This window comes from Coregonus clupeaformis, chromosome 2 (genome assembly GCF_020615455.1).
Source record: "Coregonus clupeaformis isolate EN_2021a chromosome 2, ASM2061545v1, whole genome shotgun sequence".
NCBI classification, from domain to species: Eukaryota; Metazoa; Chordata; class Actinopteri; order Salmoniformes; family Salmonidae; genus Coregonus; species Coregonus clupeaformis.
This window is the reverse complement of record NC_059193.1, coordinates 24,940,761-24,960,878: the sequence shown is the minus strand read 5'-3', so window position 1 is coordinate 24,960,878 and position 20,118 is coordinate 24,940,761. Positions and strand designations below refer to the sequence as shown.

The window sequence follows — 20,118 nt, the reverse complement described above, 5'->3', positions numbered from 1 at the left end:
AGCCAGCCCGGCCCGGCCTGTTCCTGCCCCTCGCACCAAGCCAGTGGTGCGCGTCGCCAGCCCGGTCCGGCCTGTTCCTGCCCCTCGCACCAAGCCAGTGGTGCGCGTCGCCAGCCCGGTCCGGCCTGTTCCTGCCCCTCGCACCAAGCTAGTGGTGCGCGTCGCCAGCCCGGCCCGGCCTGTTCCTGCCCCTCGCACCAAGCCAGTGGTGAGCGTCGCCAGCCCGGCCCGGCCTGTTCCTGCTCCTCGCACCAAGCCAATGGTGCGCGTCGCCAGCCCAGTCCGGCCTGTTCCTGCTCCTCGCACCAAGCCAGTGGTGAGTGTGTCCAGTCCGGCACGGCCCGTGCCTGTTCCACCGGTGCCCGGTTCGGCACCGGTCAGCTGCTCTACTCCGGAGCCAGAGCAGTCCGCTCCACCGGTGCCCAGTTCAGCTCCGGTCAGCGGCTCCACTCCGGAGCCAGAGCAGTCCGCTCCACCGGTGCCTGATCCAGCTCCGGTCAGCTGCTCCACTCCGGAGCCAGAGCAGTCCGCTCCACTGGGGTCTAGTCCAGATCCGGTCAGCGGCTCCACCACGGAGCCAGAGCAGTCCGCTCCACCGGTGCCTGATCCAGCTCCGGTCAGCGGCTCCACTCCGGAGCCAGAGCAGTCCGCTCCACCGGGTCCAGTCCAGATCCGGTCAGCGGCTCCACTCCGGAGCCAGAGCAGTCCAATCCACCGGTGCCTAGTCCAGCTCTGGTCAGCGGCTCCAGTCCGGAGCCTGAGTAGTCCGCTCCACCGGTGCCCGGTCCAGCTCCGGTCAGCGGCTCCAGTCCAGACCCAGACGTCAGCCCCTCTCCAGGTTCGGGGTCTCCCACACCAGGGTTCAGACAGGGCTTGGAGTATAGTGGGAGAGGGGAAGCAATGCGCCGAGGTCCAGACCAGACCAGGGGCGCAACAGGGAGGCGAAGAGTGAGAGGTCGTCACGCCCTCCGAGGCGGAATGCCCACCCGGGCCCTACCCTGTTATGTGTATGTTGTGCGGTCGGAGTCCGCACCTTTGGGGGGTACTGTCACGCCCTGACTCAGAGGACGCTTATATGTTGAGTCAGGGTGTGTATATTCCTTGTTGTGATGTTCTATGTTGTATTTTCTATGTTTAGATCTAGTATGTCTAGATCTATGTTGGCCGGTGGGGTTCCCAATCAGAGGCAGCTGTCGCTCGTTGTCTCTGATTGGGGATCATACTTAAGCAGCCTATTGGCACTAGTGGGTTGTGGGATCTTGTTCCGTGTTAGGTATGTTGTTTGTGTACCTTGGACTTCATGTGTTGTTAGTTTGTTGTTTTTGTCGTTGTTTATTAGGTTCTAATAAACATGTATGCATATCACGCTGCGCCTTGGTCTGACCCGTTCATCAACGAATGTGACAAGTGAGCATAGCCTTGCTATTGAGAAAGGCCACCGTAGGAAGACCTGGCTCTCAAGAGAAGACAGGCTATGTGCACACTGCCCACAAAATGAGGTGGAAACTGAGCTGCACTTCCTAACCTCCTGCCAAATATATGACCATATTAGAGACACATATTTCCCTCAGATTACACAGATCCACAAAGAATTTGAAAACAAACCCAATTTTGATAAACTCCCATATCTATTTGGTGAAATACCACGGTGTGCCATCACAGCAGCAATATTTGTGACCTGTTGCCACAAGAAAAGGGCAACCAGTGAAGAACAAACACCATTGTAAATACAACCCATATTTATTTTCCCAACTATTTGCACGTTGTTACAACACTGTATATATACATAATATGACATTTGAAATGTCTTTATTATTTTGGAACTTCTGAGTGTAATGTTTACTGTTAATATTGATTGTTTATTTCACTTTTGTTTATTATCTACTTCACTTGCTTTGGCAATGTTAACATACGTTTCCCATGCCAATAAAGCCTTTACATTGAATTGAATTGAAATTGAATTGAGACAGTGATATGCAGAGAGAGAGAGAGAGAGAGAGACTGAGTGATATGCAGAGAGAGAGAGTGATATGCAGAGAGAGAGAGAGAGAGAGAGAGAGACAGTGATATGCAGAGAGAGAGAGAGAGAGAGACTGAGTGATATGCAGAGAGAGAGAGAGAGAGAGAGAGAGAGAGAGACTGAGTGATATGCAGAGAGAGAGATAGAGAGAGAGAGAGACTGGGTGATATGCAGAGAGAGAGAGAGAGAGAGACTGAGTGATATGCAGAGAGAGAGAGAGAGAGAGAGAGAGACTGAGTGATATGCAGAGAGAGAGAGAGAGAGAGAGAGAGAGAGAGAGAGAGAGAGAGAAAGTAGTGGTTGTCTGGGAGTGATAGAGGAAGACAGACACCACAACATTAGTCAGTTCAGCAGTGGTAACACCATGTGCATATCAGTGGGCTGCAGATGACGATGTCACATGATGATGATGTCACACAGACCTTTCATTGCAAGTGTTTGCAATTGCATCACATGATCACCGCCGGTATTATTTATAGACAAGCTCAGGATAAATAAACACTGAGAAGTTTGGTAGAAAGTAATTAAATTCAAAGCAGGAGAGCATAAAACACTAGTTCTCTAGTTGGGTGTACACTATAGTAAATACAGGCCATTTACTCTAGTCAACTGCCTGTGAATCAGGGTTCTATGTATCTGGTCTAAAGTAGTACCGTGTTGTGATTGATGGTGTAATGGTCTCTGAATGGGAGGTGACGACTGATTTCATATAACCTGAATAATTTAATATTGCCTCATAACTTTGTTCCAGCTAAGCCTAAATGTTAATGAAATCGATCCTTGGCTGATTTCTATGGCCCATTAAGGGAACGCTTTTTGGCCTGGCTTTAGCACTGGGATTAGAAAATACTACTACCTACAATGTGTGTGTGTGCACGAGTGCTCGTGCCTCTGTTACAACCGCTTTTTCAGCTGCTTTAAGTGAAGTGGTTTTTAATGTAATATTGATAGTCCATAATAAATCAATCCAGGACATCAGACAGAAATCTCGTTTACCTGACACGTTCATTCTTCTGGGTCTTATATCCCGTCATGATTTAACCAGCCCCCAAAACAATCAAGTAATGGCAATGTGTTTTTTAAATCCATGCATTATAAGCATTACGTTTGGTCAGTCAAATAGGGAACGTGCAATAAACATGTCAGTAATCACTTACCAGATTGAATTGAATGGATGGGTTAACACAGAAGATTGTGTTGTGCAGTTCATGGCTGCTACTTGTTCACATAGCTTAGTGTGTGACATGACATAACTAGGAGCCAAGCCTGGAGAGAGGAATCATCTGATTCATTTGTTGAATGTGTGAATGCTTCTAGAAAGATTCCATTTGCAGTACTTCAATGTATTTGTTGGCTCTAGGTATTCCTATATGTACCTCCTAGCTTTAACTATTCAACCTTAGTAGTGAACCAATCATTTCCCTGACATAATCTGATTTTCATTCATTCAATGAATTACAGTCAGATTTAATGCTCACATGACAGATATCATTTTGCAAATCCCTCATCTCATTGGCCCATGTTAAACACGCACTGTGGTCACACGTCAAAGGCTTTAACCAAAGACCTAGTGCCCCACCCACCATTGCTCAGATACACCCTGGTGCTGCTTACAACTACATCAGCCACACAAAGGCCCCAGCCCTCCCTCCCTGCATTACAGCTGGTCACCATGCCCAACCCCAGCCCATACTCAACACCAGCCTCACCCCTAGCCTCAGGCCCTAGCCTCAGCCCTATCCCTCAGCCCCATCCATAGCCTCAGGCCCTAGCCTCAGCCCTATCCCTCAGCCCCATCCATAGCCTCAGGCCCTAGCCTCAGCCCTATCCCTCAGCCCCATCCATAGCCTCCGGCCTGGCCAGTGTGGGCTATATAGGGAGGCAGCAGCAGTAGAAGTAGCAGTGGGGGCCAGTGAATGGGACAGCTCACCTCAGTGGCTGGCCAGTGAGGAGGCCCTAGCAGTGAGGAGGCCCTAGCAGTGGGGGCCAGTGAATGGGACAGCTCAGCTCAGTGGCTGGCCAGTGAGGAGGCCCTAGCAGTGAGGAGGCCCTAGCAGTGGGGGCCAGTGAATGGGACAGCTCACCTCAGTGGCTGGCCAGTGAGGAGGCCCTAGCAGTGAGGAGGCCCTAGCAGTGGGGGCCAGTGAATGGGACAGCTCAGCTCAGTGGCTGGCCAGTGAGGAGGCCCTTGCAGTGAGGAGGCCCTAGCAGTGGGGGCCAGTGAATGGGACAGCTCAGCTCAGTGGCTGGCCAGTGAGGAGGCCCTAGCAGTGGGGGCCAGTGAATGGGACAGCTCAGCTCAGTGGCTGGCCAGTGAGGAGGCCCTAGCAGTGGGGGCCAGTGAATGGGACAGCTCAGCTCAGTGGCTGGCCAGTGAGGAGGCCCTAGCAGTGAGGAGGCCCTAGCAGTGAGGAGGCCCTAGCAGTGGGGGCCAGTGAATGGGACAGCTCACCTCAGTGGCCGGCCAGTGAGGAGGCCCTAGCAGTGGGGGCTAGTGAATGGGACAGCTCAGCTCAGTGGCTGGCCAGTGAGGAGGCCCTAGCAGTGAGGAGGCCCTAGCAGTGAGGAGGCCCTAGCAGTGGGGGCCAGTGAGGAGGCCCTCATCAGCATTCCAGGCTGAGTGAGGATGGAGGGACATTAAATGAGTCTGCAAATTCACTGATTTGGTGCAGTGAGGCAGGTTAGGGGGAGAATAGCTTCTGTAGAGATGGAATGAAGGAAGCTGGCTCAAGAGAGACAGGTACTTAGGAGAAAGAGGCCTGATGGAAGAGTAATACCAAGTGGAATAAAGTATTATGCGTTTAGCTGACTAAGATCAATACATGGTCATGAGAAGCGAATGCAAAACGCAAGTATTATTTAATAACTTTGTAAAATGAATGGATTCACAAACAAGTTATAAAGCTGAAGTTACAAGGCAATACTGACAAGAACAAAGCTTAATTCTAGGCATATAGATCCTAAGGTTAACTTAGAGGACAAAGAGGCCTAGAAGCCTAGGAAATGAAAAAAGATCATACAACCATTCTCTAATTGACTGGATACAGGATAAGAGGGAGAACAACAGACCTTCATTCCATTTCTACCAGATCTGACTTGTTTGTATTCAAAATCAATTGGTGACCAATCCACAGACCAAACCAAAAGTAGTAAAACTAAGATATCCAATCAGATCGAACCAGCCAACGTCCTCTAGGAAGGGGGTCACGTCCATGTGTGATGACCTGGCGGGGTGGGCTGGTTACCATAGAGAGAAGACAGCGTTCCTGAGAGGACAATTGCATACATTGTCATCAGAGTTTACTCTGAACAACTACAATTAACCACATAGATCATACATCCATATAGATGACCTAAAAGTTATTTTATGACATAAAAGTCTTAAATAGATACCAGACATGGCTGCAACAGTGTTATTCTAACACACATTTCTGTAGTAAATTCTCTGGTTACTGTTGGAGAGAGAGAGCGATACATTTTGGCCCCTCAGAGGGGGGAAGTGCGTACTGGCCCTTAAATCATTGTCCTTTGTGTCTTATGTGTTCCTGGGCCGTTTGCCATGCAGCCCCAGGTGACAGAGAGTACAAAGAGTTGAATCTAGTTCGGATCTAAAATGTGATTCCTAATGAGTATGAAATGTCATACTTGTGTGATTTGGTCTATTTAGTTATCATTACTTGTTCTTTGACCATGACTGTTCATAGGAATGTTTCTAATGAATACTGCATGCTGTTTGTTGACTTTCGACCGTGCGTGTGTTCATGTGTGCTTGTCTCTGAGCACACTGCATGAATGTGTCTGTGTGTGTGTGTGCCTGCATTTGTGTGTGTGTGTGATAAGTGACCGGCCAGTGCTGCTGAGGCTGTCCTCCTAGCTGCCACCATTAGACTGAGGGGGCAGCTGAGAGGGCAGGGGGCACCCTTGGCCCTGCTGGTGTCAGTTGACCTGCCTGTCAGCACCGCCATGTGGGAACAGAGCTGTCACAGCAAAACCCACTTATCATCACCGATAACATATTCAGACACAGCTACATGTTTGGTTAAAGTACAGAACCGCAATGACAATCTACAAGCATTCATTTGAAATATGATACAAGTGTATCTATGTCATGCTTTTTACGGAATGAGGGATGTTTAGCTCTAGCTCTTGCTGAAGGGGGTGTGGTTGGGGCCAAGTAGCCTGCATGCTTCCGTTAGTATAGTATATATGTTACACACGCCACCCTGTTGTTAAGGGTAAGATCAGGACACGCTTTCAGTTCTGCTGGGAGGACAAAGAACCCCCTGGAGCCTTGATCATCAGGATAGTAATCAATTCAATTTTATCAGAGCCTTTTGTGACCTTGCGTCAGGCAGGCAGCCATGGCCTATTCTACAGGCTGCCCTCTGCTGTCTGTTAAGGGTCTGTGCGGGTTAAGCTGTGGCAATAGCCTCAGCAGCTCACAGGAAGGCAAAGTCTCTGTGTCAGATTTTACTATGAATAATACATATGTCGTGTGTAAGAATCAATAGCTGCCAACATCCTCATATCGTTTCATATAGTAAAAGTCTTTAGGCTACCAGCCTGTGCTGTATTAACCTGGAGCATACACACTAAGAAATAAGGGTTCCTCAGGGGTTATCTGGGAGAGGTGATGGTTCTATGTGGAACCATACTAACCCAAAAAAACCTTTGAGCCCTTCAATGGATCTTTGCAGTTCAGAAAAGGGTTCTTTCCTCCTTTAGTGATAATTAAAATGTAGGGGCAGCGGCTCATTAGAATATTATGGGGTGTGGTTTGCGCATAGCTCTTTTTGTGCAACCGTGAGTGAGCATGTCATTCCAATGTATCTAATATGTTGTGTTACTTCATTACATGTTAAATACGATTATGATCAGTGACAGTGTCTTGTGGAAGACTCATGTATGGCCTTGCGTCAATTGAGAACTATTGTCTAAATCAGTGGTTCTCAATTCTCTTCTCAGGGCCCCCAAGCTTTTCCAGTGCTAGAACACATAATTGAACTTGTCAATTAACACAATAATAAAACCTATGTAATTTTGAACAATATAATATGGCTAACCAGGAAAGGTAACCCTGTATCATTCTTCAAAATGTTCTTTGTAGAATCTTTGAGATTGAGAAAGGTTCTTTATAGAGCCATTCTCCATTAAGGTTATATAAAGAACCATTAAAAGGGTTTTATACAGCACCAAAAAGGGTTTTAACAATAGCGGAACCCTTTTTTGTGCTATATAGAACCTTTTTTAATAGTTATTTATAGAACCTTAGGAAAGGGCTCTTTTATAGCACCATAAAGGTTCCATTTAGAACCATATGAGCATGGTTCTTTATATCACCTTGGTCACAAATGCCAATATAGAACCATTTGTTTTTAGTGTGTAGGAATTACTCCTCCTCTCATCACTATGTATTGGTTGAGATTTCATTTCTCTTCACTATTCTCCTGATGTTTGTCATGTTCAACAGATCTTTGACAGACTGGTCCGTCCAGTCCAGTTTATATTCTGGCTTGCCTCCATTTGTTCTGCGGGTCACCGGTGACTGTTTGCACAACAAATATCAGTCAGTCAATGGTCGTTAGCAGAGTAGCCGACAGAAAGAAAGCCTAGCCGCTGTATTACTCAATATGTTTCTTCACAGATTAATGTTTCCTTAATGGTCTTTATATGTTTTTACAACATTGTGGTCTGAAGACAAATATATTTTACTACAGGTCAAGGCGAAGCTTTGCCTCTTTATAAAAAAAATGCAATACTGTTGATACAGTCCAAAACTTTGATGGGTAGCTAAATTCATAGCTACCCATAAAAGTTGTCAATAAAAATGTACATAAACGTTGACTCTTTACTGGTTCTATTGTATTGTAGGTACTCTTCTCTGGCAGTGTACACTGTGTGTATATGAATATAGCAACGGTCATCAAAATTGTTCAAAGGTTTTAAAAACAAATCTAATAAATGCAACAGTTGGACAATGGATGAAGACACTCCAAACGTTTTAAATTGTTATAATCCATCAGATATTGACTTAATTATAGCACATAAAACATTTTACTGGCACAGACAAATAGTTAAGGGATCTTAGTGGGAATTCAGATATTCAATTTATTGTCAAAAGTCACCTTTTTTTGTTGTTGATTGCACTCATATATACAGTTGAAGTCGGAAGTTTACATACACTTAGGTTGGAGTCATTAAAACTCGTTTTTCAACCACTCCACAAATGTATTGTTAACAAACAACAACACAGAGTTACATATGGGGTAAAAAAACATAAAGTCAAAAATACAACAGAAAATATATATACAGTGTGTGCAAATGTAGCAAGTTATGGAGGTAAGGCAATAAATAGGCTATAGTGCAAAATAATTACAATTAGTATTAACACTGGAATGCTAGATGTGCAAGAGATTTTGTGCAAATAGAGATACTGGGGTGCAAAAAGAGCAAAATAAATAACAATATAGGGATGAGGTAGTTGGGTGGGCTAATTTCAGATGTGCTGTGTACAGGTGCAGTGATCGGTAAGGTGCTCTGACAACTGATGCTTAAAGTTAGTGAGGGAGATAAGAGTCTCCAGCTTCAGAGATTTTTGCAATTTGTTCCAGTCATTGGCAGCAGAGAACTGGAAGGAATGGCGGCCAAAGGAGGTGTTGGCTTTGGGGATGACCAGTGAGATATACCTGCTGGAGCGCAGACTACGGGTGGGTGCTGCTATGGTGACCAATGAGCTAAGATAAGGCGGGGATTTGCCTAGCAGTGATTTATAGATGGCCTGGAGCCAGTGGGTTTGATGACGAACATGTAGTGAGGACCAGCCAACAAGAGCGTACAGGTCACAGTGGTGGGTAGTGTATGGGGCTTTGGAGACTAAACGGATGGCACTGTGATAGACTACATATCCAATTTGCTGAGTAGAGTGTTGGAGGCTATTTTGTAAATGACATCGCCGAAGTCAAGGATCGGTAGGATAGTCAGTTTTACGAGGGCATGTTTGGCAGCATGATTGAAGGAGGCTTTGTTGCGAAATAGGAAGCCGATTCTAGATTTAACTTTGGATTGGAGATTCTTAATGTGAGTCTGGAAGGAGAGTTTACAGTCTAACCAGACACCTAGGTATTTGTAGTTGTCCACATACTCTAGGTCAGACCCGTCGAGAGTAGTGATTCTAGTCGGGCAGGCGGATGCCAGCAGCGTTCGATTGAAGAGCATGCATTTAGTTTTACTAGTGTTTAAGAGCAGTTGGAGGCTACTGAAGGAGTGTTGTATGGCATTGAAGCTCGTTTGGAGGTTTGTTAACACAGTGTCCAATGAAGGGCCAGATGTATACAAAATGGTGTCGTCTGCGTAGAGGTGGATCTGAGAGTCACCAGCAGCAAGAGCGACATCATTGATATACACGGAGAAAAGAGTCGGCCCAATAATTGAACCCTGTGGCACCCCCATAGAGACTGCCATAGGTCCAGACAACAGGCCCTCCGATTTGACACATTGAACTCTATCTGAGAAGTAGTTGGTGAACCAGGCGAGGCAGTCATTTGAGAAACCAAGGCTATTTAGTCTGCCAATAAGAATGCGGTGGTTGACAGAGTCAAAAGCCTTGGCCAGGTCAATGAAGACGGCTGCACAGTACTGTCTATTATCGATCGCGGTTATAATATCGTTTAGGACCTTGAGCGTGGCTGAAGTGCACCCATGACCAGCTCGGAAACCGTATTGCATAGCGGAGAAGGTACGGTGGGATTCGAAATGGTCGGTGATCTGTTTGTTAACTTGGCTTTCAAATACTTTCGAAAGGCAGGGCAGGATGGATATAGGTCTGTAACAGTGTCACCCCCTTTGAAGAGGGAGATGACCGCGGCAGCTTTCCAATCTCTGGGGATCTATGTCTGGTTCATCCTTGGGAGCAATTTCCAAACGCCTGAAGGTACCACGTTCATCTGTACAAACAATAGTACACAAGTATAAACACCATGGGACCACGCAGCCGTCATACCGCTCAGAAAGGAGACGCGTTCTGTCTCCTAGAGATGAACGTACTTTGGTGCGAAAAGTGCAAATCAATCCCAGAACAACAGCAAAGGACCTTGTAAAGATGCTGGAGGAAACAGGTACAAAAGTATCTATATCGACATAACCTGAAAGGCCGCTCAGCAAGGAAGAAGCCACTGCTCCAAAACCGCCATAAAAAAGCCAGACTACGGTTTGCAATTGCACATGGGGACAAAGATCGTACTTTTTGGAGAAATGTCCTCTGGTCTGATGAAACAAAAATAGAACTGTTTGGCCATAATGACCATCGTTATGTTTGGAGGAAAAACGGGGGGACTTGCAAGCCGAAGAACACCATCCTAACCGTGAAGCACGGGGGTGGCAGCATCATGCTGTGGGGGTGCTTTGCTGCAGGAGGGACTGGTGCACTTCACAAAATAGATGGCATCATGAGGAAGGAAAATTATGTGGATATATTGAAGCAACATCTCAAGACATCAGTCAGGAAGTTAAAGCTTGGTCGCAAATGGGTCTTCCAAATGGACAATGACCCCAAACATACTTCCAAAGTTGTGGCAAAATGGCTTAAGGACAACAAAGTCAAGGTATTGGAGTGGCCATCACATAGCCCTGACATCAATCCTGTAGAAGATTTGTGGGCAGAACTGAAAAAGCGTGTTCGAGCAAGGAGGCCTACAAACCTGACTCAGTTACACCAGCTCTGTCAGGAGGAATGGGCCAAAATTCACCCAACTTATTGTGGGAAGCTTGTGGAAGGCTACGAAACGTTTGATCCAAGTTAAACAATTTAAAGTCAATGCTACCAAATACTAATTGAGTGTATGTAAACTTCTGACCCACTGGGAATGTGATGAAATAAATAAAAGCTGAAATAGATAATTCTCTCTACTATTATTCTGACATTTCACATTCTTAAAATAAAGTGGTGATCCTAACTGAACTTAGACAGGGAATTTTTACTATGATTAAATGTCAGGAATTGTGAAAACTGAGTTTAAATGTATTTGGCTAAGGTGTATGTAAACTTCCGACTTCAACTGTAAATGTGCTTATTGTATCAGGTATTAAAACATATTTATTTTGTGTTAAAATAAACATGCCAGCTGTATTTACATATATGAATAAATTAACATAAAGGGGTGAAACAGGGCTGCAACCACCAAACACTTGCTCTGTCTACCCTACCTGTACTCACCTGCGCTGTCTAGACTGCCTCATTAATTACTGTTGTTGTCACGTTCTCTTGCATAATTCAACAAGTGTGTCAATAGCAGAATACCCTCGGTTTAAAGATCAACACACTTGGGTCTAGATTACTCCTATCTATACATAGTTTACATTGTTTGTGAGATCAGACATAATATCACTATAATCCAAGTGTTCATTTTCGGAAATTGCTTTCATTCATCTAATTTTGTAAACATTTCAACTTTATTAAATTAATACCAATTTAAATTCCACACAAAATGAACACCCATCAAAATAAACGTATCTTTCTTGTGATGTAAGTGTCGTGACGGTGCGTTAAATCCCTGACGAAGCTTTAGCGTTCTTATAGATTCAACGGTAAGACCATGTATTCCATTGATCCCAATTCCGCCATTACCGGGATGGGTTTGACAGGTCATTACAAACATTTCCGCGGTCATAACGTTAACGGCAAAAAACGTCAGGCACAAGCAAGAGTATGAAAGAGTAGCAGGAGTAAAATTAAAGCAATAAATCCAGCGAGATTTAAATGACAAATTGATTTTTCACCCCTCAAACACAGGAAATAGATGGCTGAAAAGACAGATCCACATGTGGGTGGGGCATGCGTGTTGCTATATTAATCAGCTATTGATCCATTCCATCCTGTGTGTCCTTCCTACAGAACTCTGAGGAGGAGGAGGGAGTGTCGCGGGTACGAGTGACCAGTAGGAGGAGCCCTCAGAAGGTGGAGCATGTGTTGGGGCTCGTGAGCCGCTACCACGTCGAGACGCCTAAGGTCAGTCACCCAGGGTCACCCAGGGGTCAAATGAACGCTCCATAACATAAAGGAGCCCAAAAAGTTTGACCCAATCAGTGTCCTCTCCCAGCTTGCTCAGTGAAGCATCACATGGGTGCCCTTTCATTTTTTTTCATTAAGCTCAATGACCTTTTGAACATTTTAATAATCAGATAAGGATGTCACAGTGCGTGCATCACACGGAATCTCAAATCAGTTATATCAGCTGTCATGACCACAGCCTTTAGTACAATTCATCATATTGTTGAAATGAGAATATTCTGAATTGTTGTAGATTTTACTGGTGTGCGTTTCTGAAATTCCACATCTATTTTGCAATTAGATATTTGTGGAGGTGGAGGCTGTAACATTGCTTAGTTTGGGTTCATTATGTCAAAAAAGGAAGTGGCAAGCATGTTGACAGCCGTTTGAACTCAATATGTGAACACTGGGGAGATGACGGGGCCTGGTATTTCATGGTATTTAGCCTCTTCTAATTTGGTAAACTGTCATACTTTCGAATATCTTTTTTTAAATGTATTTTTTAGACAATATGTAAATGATGTAAATCATGCATGTATGATGAATCATCAAAGATTGAAAATATGTCTATACCCCAGGAGGTTGGTGGCACCTTAATTGGGGAGGATGGGCTCGTGGTAATGGCTGGAGCGGAATTAGTGGAATGGTATCAAATACATCAAACACATTGTTTACATCCTCCCCTCAGCAGCCTCCACTGCTCTCTACTGTATATTAGTGTAGTCTGTAGCAGGTCATGTTACCTAAGAATGGAGGGGTGTGACTCACCTGCTGTCACACAGCCCCTGTGTCTGTCTGTCTGTTTGTCTGTTTGTCTGTCTGTCTGTCTGTCTGTCTGTCTGTCTGTCTGTCTGTCTGTCTGTTTGACTGTCAGGGAGGGGGAGGGAGGCATCCTGTCCATGTTCAGTACAGTATCATGGAAGGCCTTGTTTTCACATGCCTTCCCAATCACAACATGCCCAGCGGCACATGGCAGCATAATGCCCACAGGCGCTGGCTTTTCAGCTGAGCCGAGAACTAGTGCATTGGGCGGGGGCGTGAGGAGAGGGGTTCGGAGGATAGAGGTTAGGGGGCTGCTGCCTGGGTTGAGGCACGGTGGTACGGGATCACTGTGCTCTGTGGTAATGTAATATCTGCATAAAACCACAGTGACAGTACAGTTTGACTCAGTGAAGGGCTGGATAATATGGAGATGGGTGGGTAGTGCTGAGTTCCTCTCTCTCGCATGGAGGGAGGGAGCCGAGGAGGTGGCGGGGGAGGGATGCGTGAGCGAGGGAGAAATAGAGGGAGAAAGAGAGCGTGGGGGAGGATGGAAAGAGCCAGGCGGCAGAGAGGCGAGGGCCGGTGCAGTGCAACGCGCAGTCAGAGCTGGAACGGACACCCAGAGCTCAGCCTTCCTTGGGTTGCCATGGTAACCACATTCCTCCCCCTGCCCGCATCCCTACAGACTGTTCTGACTCTCTCTCTCGCTCTCTTTCTCTCCATTTTTCATTCCTTCTTTTGCATCTCTCTTTTATTCCCAGTTAAATTTCCAGCCATACTATACACACACAGGCATCCGCACATCCTCAAATGATGCTGTATTTAGCATGGATCATGTGATTTAAATGCATTGCTTCACTGCAGGAATTAAATGTGTAAATATACGGACATGATTATGCAGTCTCATGCACACACCCTCGTCTTTATTGTCTCTCTCTCTCTCTCTGTCTCTCTCTCTCTCTCTCTCTCTCTCTCTCTCTCTCTCTCTCTCTCTCCTGTCTCTCTCTTGCTCCCTATTTCTCTCTCTCTCTCTCTCTCTCTCTCTCTCTCTCTCTCTCTCTCTCTCTCTCTCTCTCTCTCTCTCTCTCTCTCTCTCTCTCTCTCTCTCTCTCTCTCTCTCTCTCTCTCTCTCTCTCTCTCTCTCTCTCTCTCTCTCTCTCTCTCTCTCTCTCTCTCTCTCTCTCTCTCTCTCTCTCTCTCTCCTAATCTCTTCCCATCACAGTTTTCTATGTTTACTACACGTTACCAATCCAACACACCTGCACCACTACACCTTACCTATCCAACACCTCTCCACCACTACACCTTACTATCCAACACCCCTCCACCACTACACCTTACCTATCCAACACCCCTCCACCACTACACCTTACCTAGCCAACACCCCTCCACCACTACACCTTACCTAGCCAACACCCCTCCACCACTACACCTTACCTAGCCAACACCCCTCCACCACTACACCTTACCTAGCCAACACCCCTCCATCACTACACTACACCTTACCTAGCCAACACCCCTCCATCACTACACCTTACCTAGCCAACACCCCTCTACCACCACTACACCTTATCTATCCAACACCCCTCCACCACCACTACACCTTATCTATCCAACACCCCTCCACCACTACACCTTACCTATCCAACACCCCTCCATCACTACACCTTACCTAGCCAACACCCCTCCATCACCACTACACCTTACCTATCCGACACCCCTCCACCACTACACCTTACCTATCCGACACCCCTCCACCACTACACCTTACCTATCCGACACCCCTCCACCACTACACCTTACCTATCCAACACCCCTCCATCACTACACCTTACCTATCCAACACCCCTCCACCACTACACCTTACCTATACAACACCCCTCCACCCCCACTACACCTTACCTACACTATTCTCTTGACTCGCCCTGTTCCTAACGTTTTCTTCCATCTCTCTCCCTCTCTCTCTCTCAATTCAATTCAATTCAATTTCAATTTAAGGGCTTTATTGGCATGGGAAACGTATGTTAACATTGCCAAAGCAAGTGAAGTAGATAGTAAACTAAAGTGAAATAAACAATAAATATTAACAGTAAGCATTACACTCAGAAGTTCCAAAAGAATAAAGTAATTTAAAATGTCATATTATGTCTATATGCAGTGTTGTAACAATGTGCAAATAGTTAAAGTACAAATGGGAAAATAAATAAACATAAATATGAGTTGTATTTACAATGGTGTTTGTTCTTCACTGGTTGCCCTTTTCTTGTGGCAACAGGTCACAAATCTTGCTGCTGTGATGGTACACTGTGGTTTTTCACCCAATAAATATGGGAGTTTATCAAAAATGGGTTTGTTTTCGAATTCTTTGTGGATCTGTGTAATCTGAGGAAAATATGTGTCTCTAATATGGTCATACATTTGGCAGGAGGTTAGGAAGTCAAGCTCAGTTTCCACCTCATTTTGTGGGCAGTGTGCACATAGCCTGTCTTCTCTTGAGAGCCAGGTCTGCCTACGGCGGCCTTTCTCAATAGCAAGGCTATGCTCACTGAGTCTGTACATAGTCAAAGCTTTCCTTAAGTTTGGGTCAGTCACAGTGGCCAGGTATTCTGCCACTGTGTACTCTCTGTTTAAAGCCAAATAGCATTCTAGTTTGCTCTGTTTTTTTTGTTAATTCTTTCCAATGTGTCAAGTAATTCTCATTTTGTTTTCTCATGATTTGGTTGGGTCTAATTGTGTTGTTGTTATTGTCCTGGGGCTTGTGGGGTTTGTTTGTGTTTGTGAACAGAGCCCCAGGACCAGCTTACTTTGGGGACTCTTCTCCAAGTTCATCTCTTTGTAGGTGTTGGCTTTGTTATGGAAGGTTTGGGAATCGCTTCCTTTTAAGTGGTTATAGAATTTAACGGCTCTTTTCTGGATTTTGATAATTAGCGGGTATCGGCCTAATTCTGCTCTGCATGCATTATTTGGTGTTTTTTTGTTGTACACAGAGGATATTTTTGCAGAATTCTGCATGCAGAGTCTAAATTTGGTGTTTGTCCCATTTCGTGAATTCTTGGTTGGTGAGCGGACCCCAGACCTCACAACCATAAAGGGCAATGGGTTCTGTAACTGATTCAAGTATTTTTAGCCAGATCCTAATTGGTATTTCAAATTTTATGTTCCTTTTGATGGCATAGAAGGCCCTTTTTGCCTTGTCTCTCAGATCGTTCACAGCTTTGTGGAAGTTACCTGTGGCACTGATGTGTAGGCCGAGGTATAGTTTTTTGTGTACTCTAGGGCAACGGTGTCTAGATGGAATTTGTATTTGTGGTCCTGGCAACTGGACCTTTTTTGGAACACCATTATTTTTGTCTTACTGAGATTTACTGTCAGTGCCCAGGTCTGACAGAATCTGTGCAGAAGATCTAGGTGCTGCTGTAGGCCCTCCTTGGTTGGTGACAGAAGCACCAGATCATCAGCAAACAGTAGACATTTGACTTCAGATTCTAGTAGGGTGAGGCCGGGTGCTGCAGACTGTTCTAGTGCCCTCGCCAATTCGTTGATATATATGTTGAAGAGGGTGGGGCTTAAACTGCATCCCTGTCTCACCCCACGGCCCTGTGGAAAGAAATGTGTGTGTTTTTTGCCAATTTTAACCACACACTTGTTGTTTGTGTACATGGATTTTATAATGTCGTGTGTTTTTCCCCCAACCCCACTTTCCATCAATTTGTATAGGAGACCCTCATGCCAAATTGAGTCAAAAGCTTTATGATATCAACAAAGCATGAGAATACTTTGCCTTTGTTTTGGTTTGTTTGTTTGTCAATTAGGGTGTGCAGGGTGAATACGTGGTCTGTTGAACAGTCATTTGGTAAAAAGCCAATTTGACATTTGCTCAGTACATTGTTTTCACTGAGGAAATGAACTAGTCTGCTGTTAATGATAATGCAGAGAATTTTCCCAAGGTTGCTGTTGACGCATATCCCACGTTAGTTATTGGGGTCAAATTTGGCTCCACTTTTGTGGCACTTAACCCTAATTGCTCTGGATAAGACCGTCTGCTAAATGACTAAAATGTAATGTTGTTGTTTGTTTAGTATTTTCCCAGAAGTGGTTAGAGTCTATCGATTCTTCAATTACATTGAGCTGATTTCTGACATGCTGTTCCTTCTTTTTCCGTAGTGTATTTCTGGATTGTTTTAGTGATTCACCATAGTGAAGGCGTAGGCTCAGGTTTTCTGGGTCTCTATGTTTTTGTTTGGATAGGTTTCTTAATTTCTTTCTTAGGTTTTTGCATTCTTCATCAAACCATTTGTCAATGTTGTTACTTTTCTTCGGTTTTCTGTTAGAGATTTTTACATTTGATAGGGAAGCTGAGAGGTCAAATATACTGTTTAGGTTTTCTACTGCCAAGTTTACACCTTCACTATTACAGTGGAACGTTTTGTCCAGGAAGTAGTCTAAAAGGGATTGAATTTGTTGTTGCCTAATTGTTTTTTGGTAGGTTTCGACACTACTTTCCTTCCATCTATAGCATTTCTTAATATTATTCAGTTCCTTTGGCTTTGATGCCTCATGATTGAGTATTGCTCTGTTCAAGTAGACTATGCTTTTGCTGTGGTCTGATAGGGGTGTCAGTGGACTGACTGTGAACGCTCTGAGAGACTCTGGGTTGAGGTCAGTGATAAAGTAGTCTACAGGACTACTGCCAAGAGATGAGCTATAGGTGTACCTCTCTCTCTCCCTCTCTCTCTCTCTCTCTCTCTCTCTCTCTCTCTCTCTCTCTCTCTCGTACTCTTACCCCCCCTCTCTCTCTCTCTCTCTCTTACCCCCCTCCCTCTCTTGTTCTCTCTCTGTCTTCCCCCCCTCCCTCTCTCTCTCTCTCTCTCTCTCTGTCTCTCTCTTCCTCTTACCCTCTCTCTCTCTCTCTCTCTCTCTCTCTCTCTCTCTCACACCCCCCTCTCTCTTTTCTCTCTCTCTCCTCTCTCTCTCTCTCTCTATTTCTCTCTCTCTCTCTCCCTCCCTCTCTCTCTCTCTCTCTCTCTCTCTCTCTCTCCCTCTGTCTTTTCCCCCTCCCTCCCTCTCTCTTGCTCTCTCCCTCCCTCTATCATTATTCTATCAGTTGGATGTGCTGTGTTGGTGGAGCAGCTGTTCTCTGCCACTGGGGCCTATTAATAGGAGTCACAGCCGTGGAGCCTTTGTTTCCTTTCTCTGTGTTTCTGGTAGTGCAAACTGTAAGCTCCTTTGCAGGTTATATTCTGGTTCAGTACAGAGTTATGTATGTGTGTGTGTGTGTCATGCCTCCACAGGTCGGAGGATCTCATTTTGAACATTGATCAATTTTATGTCTTATGTCAATTCCTCTGGATACATTCCTATTGACCATGTTGACAATATTTGACGTCTTGCTATATTGAGATATGGCGCCTTGCTATATCCCTTTTCTTCTGAGGAGGAAACAGGTGGATAGTGCTCTGATATAGAGTTTCATCCTGAGAGAGAGGGACCTGTGCCTCTAGCCATCTCCAAGCCTCCCTGCGGTTAATTAAAGGGGAGTTTCATCCTGGCTCTGCCATGGCATATAGTCATGACTATATTAACAACATTATGTTTTTATCATAAACATCAACTTTATCCACACCACAAGCTAGAACTAACACATTTTCATTTCACTGGTAGAATCGGGAAGTGTCGACTCCCTGTGTATTCGTCTGCTCATAGTGAACCACAAAGTCCGGCATTCATAGCGAATCATGATACCGCCCGCTAGGTAGAGGGGGCGTGCCCACAAACTTCAATAATGGCGTTGTTTACTTAGAATGACCAACACACAGTAATCTCAGAACTTCTCTAGGTAAGATATTTTTGAAAATGTTATTTTTTCACTAATGGTTGTCTTCATGCCCGTGTGGTGTTCTGTGCTAATATGCCAGTGGCTTGTGTTGCGCCTATCAAGAATGATGCAGTGACCAAAGATTATCAGAAGAATTTTCAGGCTGAACTTATGGGGAATCCATTTCAACAACAGCAGAGAAGTGATGTGATACCATTGATTATTTCCTTCACAAAAAAACAAAAGATTCTCAATTAGAGGTAACCTAATAATAATAATAATAATAATATGCCATTTAGCAGACGCTTTTATCCAAAGCGACTTACAGTCATGCGTGCATACATTTTCTTTGTGTAATGTTAGCTAGCTAATGTTAGCTAGCTTGCTAGCCTAGCTGGGTACATTAGCTAGCTAATGTTGCAGACCTTTATTGAACTCTGAAAGCCATCAGCTAAATCATATAGCTATCTTTTGGTAGACACACTGTCAATCAATTTCGCCTATGCCATGGTAGTCACTGTTAGACTGGTAGCTACCTTCAGCAGAGCAAACATGCTTGTTCTATCTCTGACTGACGTTAGCTAACGTAAACTAGCTAATGTTACCAAATACGAGTCTCAATTTGGTAGCCATCTATTCCACCCTTGTCTATAAAACACAAGCTGACGGCTATTGACAAGAATGATCTGTCAAAGTCAATGGGCTGGGGGAGGTTTACAGACAGTACTTTGAGATGAGGAAGGTTTTTTTGGTTGTGCAGGGTTGTGCTTAGACAGTAAATGTATTGTTGTGTATGGGAGCGATTGAGGTGCCATTTCTCCTCAATCTCCCATACACAACAATTCATACGGTGTAAGAACTGCCTTCCTAAGAATTTTCACACCTTCTTAAGCCCCCCACCCATTCATTTTGTTGACTGATCTTTCCTCTTAAAAGCAGCACCCAATGTCCTCTCATTGTCCCTAAACAATACACTAGCCAGTCCCATTCGGTTGATACCTTTACCAACAAAGGTGTGTTGCCCTACGTCCCTTCCACAAAAAGTGTAAAATGCTAAGACCACAACCATGTCTTTCCATGAGACGTGCAGTACCAGCAAGTCTTCTGCAAGAGGAGGTTAAGATGCCCTACAACACTTTTGGCAGAGTCTTATCCAGCTGGCCGTTCACCGCAGACAGGACTAGACCATCGCCATAAGCACAAAGAGTCTCAGCTTCCCCAGCCCACCATTGCCAGTGTACCGAAGCCGGATAAAGGACTAATTCTGAGTTGACACAGGCAGCCCAATTCTGATATTTTTTCACTAATTGGTATTTTGACCAATAAGATCAGTTCTGAAAAATGTGATTAAGACCAATAAGTGGAAAAAATATCAGAATTGGGCTGCCTGTGTAAACGCAGCCAGTGTGGCTCAACATAAGACAGGGTTTCCCAAACTCGGTACTGGGGACCCCAAGGGATGCACGTTTTGGTTTT

General features: G+C 45.0%; 1 protein-coding gene across 2 annotated transcripts in view; it reads left to right on the top strand.

Annotated features, from left to right (window-relative positions):
- Nucleotides 1-20,118, top strand: part of LOC121532055 (disks large homolog 3) — a 156,936-nt gene that overhangs the window by 19,875 nt on the left and 116,943 nt on the right. For both annotated transcript variants that reach the window (XM_045227074.1, XM_045227073.1), the window contains exon 4: nucleotides 11,910-12,023. In XM_045227074.1, coding sequence (XP_045083009.1) covers nucleotides 11,910-12,023 — 114 coding nt within the window. The remainder of the gene's footprint in view (nucleotides 1-11,909; nucleotides 12,024-20,118) is intronic.